The sequence below is a fragment of the Sorex fumeus genome, unplaced genomic scaffold, assembly GCF_029834395.1.
Source record: "Sorex fumeus unplaced genomic scaffold, SorFum_2.1 ptg000020l, whole genome shotgun sequence".
Classification (NCBI taxonomy): domain Eukaryota; kingdom Metazoa; phylum Chordata; class Mammalia; order Eulipotyphla; family Soricidae; genus Sorex; species Sorex fumeus.
In genome coordinates, this window is record NW_026606077.1 from 4,936,075 (window position 1) to 4,947,444 (window position 11,370).

Here is an 11,370-nt window from a genome sequence, read left to right on the forward strand (position 1 = left end):
TTCCTGAGTGCAAAGCCAGGAGTAACCCTTGAGTATTGCTGGGTGTGACCCACAAAGCAAAAAACAAACAAACAAACAAACAAAAAACATAAAAAATTTAACAAAAGAAGAAAAGTTTGTACATTAAAAACTATAAAACACCTTTGAATGAAATGAAATAAGACTTACGTAGATAAACACTATGTTAATGGATTTGAAGACTTAATGTTGTGAGGATAGCAATGCCAAGTTGATCACTGAATTCTACATGGTTGCTCTCAAAATTCCAGCAGAATTCTATGCAGAAATCAAAAATCAATACATTGATCATAAAGTTCATATGAAACACGAGGAATTCAGGATAGTCAGAACAGTCTTCACAGAAAAACAAAGCTGGAGAACTCACATTTCTCTACTTCAAAACTTACTATAAAGTTATAGTCATCAAGATAGGTTGGCACTCACACAGTATAAACATGTGTCTCTGAAAGAGAACTATAGGTCTAGAAAGGGGCTGGAGTGATAGCATAGTGGGTAGGGCATTTGCCTTGCATGTGGCTGACCCAGGTTCGATTCCCAGCACCCCATATGGTTCCCTGAGCACTGCCAGGAGTAATTCCTGAGTGCGGAGCCAGGAGTAACCCCTGAGCGTCGCTGGGTGTGACACACTGTCACTGTCACTGTCCTCCCGTTGATCATCGATTTGCTCTAGCGGGCCCAGTAACGTCTCCATTGGAGACTTTGTTGTTACTGTGTCTGGCATATCGAATACGTCACGGGGAGCTTGCCAGGCTCTGCCATGCGGGCAAGATCCTCTCGGTAGCTTGCCGGGCTCTCCGAGAGGGGCGGAGGAATCGAACTCGGGTCGGCCATATTGGCCGCATGCAAGGCAAACGCCCTATTGCTGTGCTATCGCTCTAGCCTGGGTGCGACACAAAAAGCAAAAAAAAAAATAAAAATAAAAAACTTTATGACCTTTTGCTAGGCAATAGTTTCTTTTCTTTTCTTTTCTCCCCCCCTTTTTTTTTATTTTTGGATTCACACCCAGCAATGCTTAGATTTTATTCCTGGCTCTACACTCAGAAATTACTCCTGGCATGGTTTGGGGGACCATGTGGGATGCCAGGGCTTAAACCTGGATTGGCCAAGTGCAAGGCAAACACACCCTACGTGCTCAACTATTACTCCCACCGCTGCACAACAGTTTGCCATCAAAATCATAAGAAACCATAAAAAAATAGATAAGTTGAACTTCATTAAAGTTTTTGTGGTTTAAAAAAATAATGAGCGTGAAAAGACAGATGAGGAGAAATATTTGCAAATCGTATTTGTGTGGATATATACTTATTTAGACTATACAAAGTGCAGTTACAGGTAAGCCATAAAAGGTTCCTATTAGGAGCTGAGTGAAATGACATAGAGATCTCACCAGAAATAACCCACCGACAGTCCACAGCGCAGGAAAAGATACTCAGTCATCAGGGAAAGGCAGATCAGAACTGAGCGTGACCATGTCACACCCATCGGGACGACGGCAACAAGAGAGTGATCAGAACAGGTTTTGAGGGGCCGGAGCGATAGCACAGCGGGTAAGGTGTTTGCCTTGCACGCAGCCCACCCGGGTTCGATCCCTGGCATCCCATATGGTCCCCCAAGAACTGCCAGGAGTAATTCCTGAGTGCAAAGCCAGGAGTAACCCCTGAGCATTGCTGGGTGTGACCCAAAAAGCAAAACAAACAAACAAACAAAAAACCCAACCCCCCCCCCCCAAAAAAAAGAACAGGTTTTGATGAGGATGATCTCTGGGCAAGACCCCCGGAGTAGCCTCTGTTTTTTGTTGTTGCCTCACAAGAGGTGACGTGAAAGCAGCTCTGTGAGAAGCTATTTGAGAAACCCTGCTGGAACCTTGAGACAGTGGAGAGAACAGGAGAGACTGGAACCGTGCTTGAGTGCTCTGATCCCACCTCCAACGCTCACTGTCTGTCTCTCTCGTAGCTTCTCTCGGATCCTGCAGGAAACCGTGAAGGAGCTGGCGCCGCAGTGCGACGTGACGTTCATGCTGTCGGAGGATGGCAGTGGGAAGGGAGCTGCTCTCATCACCGCCGTGGCCAAGAGGTTACAGCAGGCGCAGAAGGAGCACTAGGGGCCTGCAGGGCGGGGCAGGACGGCCCTTGGATACTGACCAGCGTTGCCTCTGGCCGATGAATCCATTAAGAAGCCACAAGCAAGCTTCTGGCTGATCTCAGCTCCCGGACGGCCAAAAGATGCTCCCACCCTCCACCCCCCCACTCCGCAGCCCTGGGTCTTTTGACCCTCAGTTTTTTTTTATTCATTTCCAAGGGGATTAAACACTCTTTTAACTTGGCACATTTGGGCCAAACATGGGCCAATTTGTCCAATTAACACGTGTCACCAGCGAGAGCCTCCTTTTGCACGTTTTCCGGTTGCCGCCTGAGCTGTCGGTTCTCTGGTTTACCTGGGAACGTCTGTAACTGTCTCTCGGAGGGCCTGGGCATCTGTCCGTAGATACACATTCGTGGTGGATCTGGGCTCCACGTCATGAACTGGACATGGAGGGACCTCCTGCATCCTCCATGTGTCATGTTGATTTCAAATGTGAAGAGAAAATAAGGACTTTGGAGTATTTGGTCCCAGAAGGAATCAGAGTTGACTCTGCGGAGTCCTTTTAATTTTAAGGGAGTCGTGGCAGCACCCGACAGCCTTTGTGTCTGAGTATCTGTGTATCATGGGAGGGAGGCTTTGGACTCGCCTGATCTCAACTTGCATACGGCTTATGTTTCCTACTGTTGATAGTTGTGGGTTTTTTGTTTAGCTTTTGTTTTATGGGTCACACCTGGTGCTCCTTGGGGATTATTCCTGGCAGTGCTCAGAGGGTCACATGGTGCTCCTCAGCTAACAGGGATGGGCATATGAAGAGTTCCCGCCACAACTCCTGCACTATCTCTCTGGCTCTGTTGTCAGTGGCTTGAAGGACTATTAGGTGTCCGTGATATCCAGTGAATTAATAAACATGTTGAATTTTCCAAAATTCTTTGTGTGAGATAAAGATATTGCTATTTCACCAAGAGGCTCACTTGGTAACTCCAGGCTCTGCAGTTGGAATAAGGAATGAGTCAGAAGCTGCTAAGAGCATTTCTTTAGTCCAAATCTCTCACCAACAGTGGGAGACAGATCAGTCAGCCTCAATAATTTTTCTTCCCTCTTGCCAAAGGACTCCTGACACAGGATCACCTTAGCCTGACATCCAAGATTATTACTATTATTATTATTATTATTTTGCTTTTTGGGTCACACCTGGCAATGCTCAGGGGTTACTCCTGGCTCTGCTCTCAGGAATCACTCCTGGTGGTGCTCGGACGACCATATGGGATGCTGGGAATCGAACTGGGGTTGGCCGCGTGCAAAGCAAATGCCCTACCCACTGTGCTATTGCTCCAGCCCAAAACTGTCACTGTCCACTGTCACTGTCCTTCCATTGTTCATCGATTTGTTCAAGCAGGCCCAGTAACGTCTCCATTGTGAGAGTTGTTGTTACTGTGTTTGGCATATCGAATACATCATGGGTAGCTTGCCAGCCGTGCAGGTGAGATACTCATGGTAGCTTGCCGGGCTCTCTGAGAGGGGCGGAGGGATTGAACTCGGGTCAGCCATGTGCAAGGCAAACGCCCTACCCGCTGTGCTATCACTCCAGCCCTCCATCCTGGGTTACGTTGATGATCTCATGCAGGCTCTTGGTGCTTTCTAAGCCACTAGCCCATCTTTAGTGCCCTTTATTACTGGGGGTTCCCTAACCACAGAACTGTCAGAATCATCTCAGCATATGTGGACACCACTGGGATTTGAACTTGGAGCCTTAGACTTGCCAAGCAAGCACCGTAAGCCATTGAGTCATCTTCCAAGCCAATCTTCTGCAATTCTTCAACAGGCTATTCACATTTCGTTTGCATGGATATTTTCAAAGATTTGGCACTAACCACATCATCAGAACTTATTTTTTTGGAGGGGGGGGGAACATCCAGCAATGCTTAGGGGACCCTGTAATACAGGAGATCAAACCCTGGACTGCAGGGTCTGGAGAGATAGTATAGGCATAAGGCTTTGCTTGCACACGATGGCTCCAGTTTGATCCTTGGCATCCCATATGGTTCCCCAGCAGCACCAGGAGTGATCCCTGAGCAGAGTCAGGAGTCAGCTCTGAGCACCACCAGGTGTGGCCTCTTCTCCATAAAAGAAATCCAGTGGCACTCTCCACCTTCGGAGAAGCCCACGTTCTCTCTCTCTCTCAAGCACATCACTCTTTCTTTCCTTCCCTCCCCTTCCTCAGATTTCTAAATAAAAACCTATTTTACTTTTATTTTTTTATTTATTTTTTAATAGTGAGGCACCATGAGGTACAGTTGTAGACTTACACATTTTTGTGCTTGGGTTTCGATTATCCAATGATCAAACACCCATCCCTCCACCAGTGCGCATTTCCCACCACCACGGATCCCAGCATCCCCTCCCCCCCCCCAGCCCCTATCCCACCCTGCCTCTGTGGCAGGGCATTTCCCTCTCTCTCCTTTTGAGTGCCATGGTCGGCAAAAGAGGCATTGAGTGGCAGTCATGCTTAAAAACCTATTTTACTTTAAAAGAAATCAACATGCACTGGGCACTCCAACCCTTTGAGCCATCTCCTAGCCCCAGTAACGATAGCTTTCAGCAGTGGGGTCAGCTAGCACTGCTTTCGACCTCTACAAGACCCCCTGGAACTCAGCTGGTGATTTGACCCTCTAAAACAGTGTTTCCCAAAGTCAGCCATACTGCTCTAACTGGGGGCACTGGAAGCGTCTGGGGGTGGGGGGAGGAATGGCAGGGCAGTAGTAGCCTTGGGTGGAAATGGGGAGCTTAGGGAAGGTAGATTTCTAGAAGGCTGCTGAAAAGGGCTACTGATTTTTTTTTTTTTTTGCTGGAAAGGGATACACCGATTACATTTAAGAACTCTGCAGAGCCAGCTGGAATTGGCCTTCTTTAGTCACTTCTCAAGATTCTCAAGTCCTCTCTCTCTCTCTCTCTCTCTCTCTCTCTCTCTCTCTCTCTCTCTCTCTCTCCATTCTATCTTGTCCCACAGTTTCTGTCTGCATTTCTCATCTGACTTTGTAGACTGTAAATCCTTTGCTGGATACATCTTTTTGTTTTGTTTTTGGGCTGCACCCAGAAACATTCAGGGGTTTACTCATGGCTCTGCACTCAGGAATTACTCCTGGCGGAGCCCTGGGGAATGTTTGAGATTCTGGGTATCAAACCTGCATAGGCATCGTGCGAGGCAAAAGAGCCCTACCCACTGTTCTACCTGTCCAGCCTCAGGATATGTTTCTGTACTGCCTGATGAAGCCAGCACTGCCGTTCTCATGGCGAATTATTGGATGCTGATATGGTTGAAAGTAGCACACCTGGAACACTTCTTTAGAAAAAGTGGAGACCATTGTCACAGGAAACAAACTGAAAAGAATGGTCTTCCGGACCCTGTAGGTAGCTGTTATTTGATCTGTGAACTTCATGCCTAAAGGTAATTGTCACTAATTATTAAAGCAGGATTTCAGACACACAAAATGGGTCAAAGAAGAAAAGAGAGGCCAGCCAGAGCTGGGGACAGAGGAGATTGGTTTCCTGAGAATGGTTTTTGTCATACATGAAACAGACATGGAAGAAGATACTGCTGTGGGCATGACCTGGATTTATAAAAATTACTCCTGTTTTTTTAATTTTTAAATTGTTTTTATTTTTATAAAGTCATTTATAGTTTATTATATTCAATATTCCAACATCAATAAATTTCCTTTTTTTTTTCTTTTTGGGTCACACCTGGCAATCCACAGGGGTTACTCCTGGCTCTGCACTCAGGAATTACTCCTGGCGGTGCTCAGGGGACCCTATGGGATGCTGGAAATTGAACCCGGGTCGGCCACGTGCAAAGCAAATGCCCTACCCGCTGTGCTATCACTCCAGCCCCCAATTTCCCTTTTTTAAAGGTTATATCTTTGTGTAGAATTTGTATGGCTTCTTTATTGCTTTGAATTTTAAGATTATGGATTTTGAGAAAAATTTTTGGGGTTTTTTGTTTGTTTGTTTTTGCTTTTTGGGGTCACACCCAGCGATGACAGGGATTACTCCTGGCTCATGCACTCAGGAATTACTCCTGGCCGTGCTCGGGGGACCATATGGGATGCTGGGAATTGAACTCAAGTCGGCCGCATGCAAGGCAAATGCCCTACCTGCTGTGCTATCACTCCAGCCCTTGGGGAAATGTTTTATTTGATCAAATTTTAATCAATCCCAAACCTTGTTGCCTTTGTTCTTTTCCCAGTTCTCTAGTCGTGGATAGTCAGGTGCAGCTTCTGGTCTTTTATTCCCACTAGTTCTCCTGACATTCTCTTTGACATTTGGCCTGGGGGTGACGGAGCCCAGAGGTTTGGCTTGCTGTACCCACACATTCTCTTCACACCTGCGTGGCAGGTTCCAGGAAGCTATCCATCATAACTGATCTCCTATAAGAAAAAGAATTTTAAGTATCCAGGCAACCTTGTACATTCTGACTAATTGATGGCATCATAGAATCCTTCGACCAGAGCAGAGCCCAGCAGACGTCTTAGCGACGTCCTAGGGAAGGTCAGTCCCTGAACACCGGGACAATGAAGGGCTTCCTCATCCTCACAGACTAGTCAGCAAGACCAGGATCCCCACAACCAGGTGAGCAGACTGTCCTCAGTCAAACTCCATAGACTGTCCCTTCCAGGAAGAGCATATTGTTTTGTGGGCAGGCGGAGGAGGGCCACACCCAGAGTCGGCCCTCCTCAGGGCTTACTCTGGCTCTGTGCTCAGGGATCACTCCTGGCAGGGCTCAGGGCATCATATAGGGTCATGAGGATCAGACCTGGCTAGCCATATACAAGGCCAGCAGGTGCCCTATCTGCTGCATGGTCACTCCAGCCCTAGGAAGAGCACTGTCATCTGCATGTCCCAGGCCTCTGGTTACCATTGTTCAATGTCCTACTAGCTAGAAAGAGCTGGCAACTACACATTTAAGAATTAGGTTTTCCCTATGACTGTATCAACGTAGTCAGACTTGACTATAATCTAGAATTCTTTATTTAAGAACAGAACCAAGATTGAGGTCTACAAGTAACAGGCCATGTCAGGGAATGATCTGATCATACAGGCAGGGGAAATTTAATGATCGAGCCATAGATTGACGTAACTAAACTCAGGCCATTCATTTGAAATTTTGGGTTGGTTGACAAAAGTCTTCAGAATAACTATTACAAATGTGGTCTAACGATTAGCAGATTGCATTCCTATTTCTTTTTCTTTTATTTTTTCGGGAGGTGGGGGTGCATACCTGACCGTGCTCAGGAACTATTCCTGGCCCTGTGTTCACGTATGATCTCTGAGGTACTTGGAGGACCATAGATGAAGCTGGGGGTTAGAACTGGCACCCACCCAGCATGGCAAGCCCACTCCTATTCTATTCTGTCTGAATTGGCTTTCCTATTTCCTTTCTAATTATTGATATTTCAATTCTATGCAAAAACAATGTCTACAAAACCATAAATCAAGAAAATAACCTCATTTAAAATCGTGGCCAAAAATACCAAACACCTAGGAATCAACAAAGGATGTGAAAGATTTACAAACTGAAAACTATAAGTCATTATTAAAAGAAATAGGACACAAGGAAGTATAAAACATTGTATGTACATGGATTGGAGGACTTAACGTTGTCAGAATGTCTCTCCTACCCAAAGCACTATACAGATTCAGTGTGATTCCTATGGAAACTCCAGTGACATTCCCAAGGACAAATGCTGCTTAAACAAATGCTGCTGGGTAGGGAAAAAAAATGCTCTTAAAACTTACAGGGACAGGGAGGGGCTGGGGAGATAGCACAGCAGGTAGGGCGTTTGCCTTGCACGCGGCCGACCCGGGTTCGATTCCCAGCATCTTATATGGTCCCCTGAGCACCATATGGTAACGCCTGAGTTCAGAGCCAGGAGTAACCCCTGTTCATCGCTGGGTGTGACCCCAAAAACAAACAAAAAAAAAACAAAAAAAGAAAACCTTACAGGGAACTATAACACCCCCCTGGAGAGCCAAAGAAATTCTGGGTGGGAGGGGGGGAGCCGATCATTTTCTAGTTTTAAACTCTACTGTAAAGCTACAGATATTGAACTCTTAAACTGGAATAAAAGCTGACACTCAGACCAGGAGCAGAGCAGAGAGTCCAGAGATAATCCCTCAAATGTATGGACGCTGAATTAACAACAAAGGGGCCATGTGTATGAGACCAAGAAGGAAAGTCTCTCTCACAAATGGCACTGTGAACCCCGGTAGCCACTCCCAGAAAGAGAAGTCTGGCTCCTGCCTCATACCATAAATGGAAACTAATCCAAAATGGATCAGAGATCTCCTATTTGTTTTAGCCCACACTTGGTTGTGCTCAGGGATCCTTCCTGGTAGTGCTCAGGGGAGCATATGCAGTGCCAGAAATTGAATCTGGGTCTGCCACGTGCAAGGAAAATGTCTTATACCCCTTTACACCCTGTCCTATCTTTCCAACCCCATTTTTGTGGGGGTGGGGAGAGTGTCTACCCAGCTTTGCCTAGGGCTTATTCCTGGCCCAGAAACATTGATATCAGACCTAATTAATAAAGGACATTGAAAAAAGCAAAAGCAGAACTTTTCAGGATATTGACCTCAGAGTGATTTTGTTTATTTATTCATCATCCCCCTCTCAGAGTCGTTTAAATGAATAAAATCCATTAGCAGAGAACACAAAGACAAAAATAAACAAATTAGATTACATCGAACCAAAAAGGTTTTGTATGGAGAAAGAAACCCAACTGAACGGGAGAAAATGTTCACACACTGCACATCTAACAAAAGGCGACTAGCCAAGAAACATGAAGTATCCTGATGACAAAGGAATGCCAATCAAAGTAGCAATAAGATATCACCTCAGATCAGTAGCAAATATAAGAAAGACCAAAATCAGCCAGTATTGGTGGGGATGTGATGAAAAAGGCGTCCTCATTCCCTGTTGATAGGAACGTGGTCTAGTGCAACCTCTATGCAAACATCATAGAGACTTCTCAAAATATTAAAAATAGAATTCTGGGGGGCTGGAGCAATAGCACAGCTGGTAGGGCGTTTGCCTTGCACATGGCCGACCTGAGTTCGATTCCCAGCATCCCATATGGTCCCCTGAGCACCGCCAGGAGTAATTCCTGAGTGCATGAGCCAGGAGTAACCCCTGTGTGTCGCTGGGTGTGACCCAAAAAGCAAAAAAAAAAAAAATAGAATTCCCATATGATCCAGCAATCCCATTTTTTTGGGAGACACCCAAGTCTTTTATTGGAGGGCACGGGGTGGGGGGGCGCAGGGCCCTCACTACACTGCTTGTTCGTTGGCGCTGCTTCCTGAGTCCTGGGGCTTCATTACACCTGGCAGCTCAGGTGGGCTGGAGAACGTTTCAATGCGCAGGACCTCAAAAGCTTCACCTACCCGGAGTGCGAGCCCCACTGTGGCTGGGGCCTGAGGCCGCGCTGTCTGGCTGGTGAAGCCACACTCCCCCAGCGTCTGGCCGTCGTCCAGGAGCTGGTTGTCCTTGTACAGCCGCTACTCGTCGGGCGGCCAGCTGAGGATGCCCTTGACGGTGGCGCTTCAGATGGAACACAGTGCTCGACTCCTTGGGTCCGTGAAGATAGTGGCCTTGTGGCGTCGGATCACGAGGAACATGTCCATCGCGGCGGCTGCCTGTCCCCCTCGACGCACCGGCGCCAACAATCCCATCCCAAGAACACAAAAACAAAAACTTGAATACACACTCTTGTCTGTCATCTACAAGTTGTTCACTCGAGTCATCCTGAATAGGATTGGCAGAACACTAGATGAAGGACAACCATGCGAGCAAGCCGGTTCCGCAAAGGATTCAGCACCATCGACCATATCCACACGATAACCAAGCTCATTGAGGTTTCTCGGGAGTTCAAGATGCCGCTCTGCTTAACGTTCATTGATTTAAAGAAGGCCTTTGATTCTGTTGAGACGGAAGCGGTCATTGAAGCCCTAGCCAATCAGGGCATTCAAGCCCAATACATCAGGATCCTCCGTGAGCTGTATTGCGGATTCACTACCAGGATCTCACCATTCTACAAAGAAGTGATCGTTGATGTCAAGAGAGGGGTGCGGCAGGGTGATACCATTTCACCGAAACTCTTCAGTGCCACCCTCGAGAACATCATGCGACGACTGGAATGGGAAGGAATGGGAGTGAAGATAGATGGTCGGCAACTACACCACCTCCGCTTTGCTGATGACATTGTTTTAATAACACCAAACATCAGCCAAGCGGCACAAATGCTGGCCGACTTTGACCATGAGTGTGGAAAGGTAGGACTACAGCTGAATCTCACGAAGACAATGTTTATGAGAAACAGCCTTGTTCCTGACGCCCCATTCGCTCTCAATGGAACGACCATCTCCGAATGCAACAGCTATGTGTACCTAGGTCGAGAGGTCAACATGAGAAATGACCTGGCACCCGAGCTGCGCAGGAGGAAGAGAGCGGCTTGGAACGCCTTCAAGAACGTCGAAGAAATAGCTAAGAGGACGAAGAACCTCCGGCTCCGGGCACATCTCTTTGATTCCACTGTTCTTCCTGCATTAACATATGCCTCAGAGACCTGGGCCCTACGCAAACAAGATGAGAACGCTATTCAGGTCTCCCAAAGAAGAATAGAAAGAGCTATGCTTGGAATATCACGTTTCACTCAAATGAGAGAACGAATCCAGAGTTCTGACATCCGTCAACGATCAAGGATCAGGGACGCTGTCTCATTTGCCAAGGTGTCGAGATGGGCTGGTCACGTAATGAGATTTAAAGACGACCGTTGGACTAGAGCTGTTACTGATTGGATTCCACGGAATGTCAAGAGACTGCGTGGCTGCCCACCTACCAGATGGTCAGACTTCTTCGTCAAGATCATGAACGATTGGTTTGAGGCCCTTCATGTTCCCGGAGCGAACAGATGCCATTGGGCTACACTAGCACGCGACAGGGACAAATGGAGACGTTACTGGCGCCCGCTCGAGCAAATCGACGACTAACGGGAAGTTAAGTGATTAAGTGATTAAGTGAATACACACACACATCTTATTGCATCACTGCAACAGCCCAAGCGTCTATTAAAAGTTGAATGGAGATACACACAGACACACACACACACACACACACACACAGTGGAATAGTCTGTGACTATAAGAAAAGTCAAATTCTTGGATGGAGCTAGAGGATGTCAACATTGATTATGTTAAGCAAAATAATGAATAAAG

The 11,370-nt window shown here is 46.8% G+C and overlaps 1 protein-coding gene and 1 pseudogene across 1 annotated transcript in view; one reads left to right on the top strand and one right to left on the bottom strand.

Moving 5' to 3' along the window:
* Positions 1-2,213, top strand: part of HKDC1 (hexokinase domain containing 1) — a 43,530-nt gene extending 41,317 nt beyond the window's left edge. Inside the window, exon 18 of the mRNA XM_056113511.1 lies at positions 1,975-2,213. Coding sequence (XP_055969486.1) covers positions 1,975-2,122 — 148 coding nt within the window. The 3' untranslated portion in view covers positions 2,123-2,213. The remainder of the gene's footprint in view (positions 1-1,974) is intronic.
* A 7,213-nt stretch (positions 2,214-9,426) lies between these two features.
* LOC130022741 (elongin-B-like) lies at positions 9,427-9,780 on the bottom strand (annotated as a pseudogene).
* Between the last annotated feature and the right edge of the window lie 1,590 nt (positions 9,781-11,370).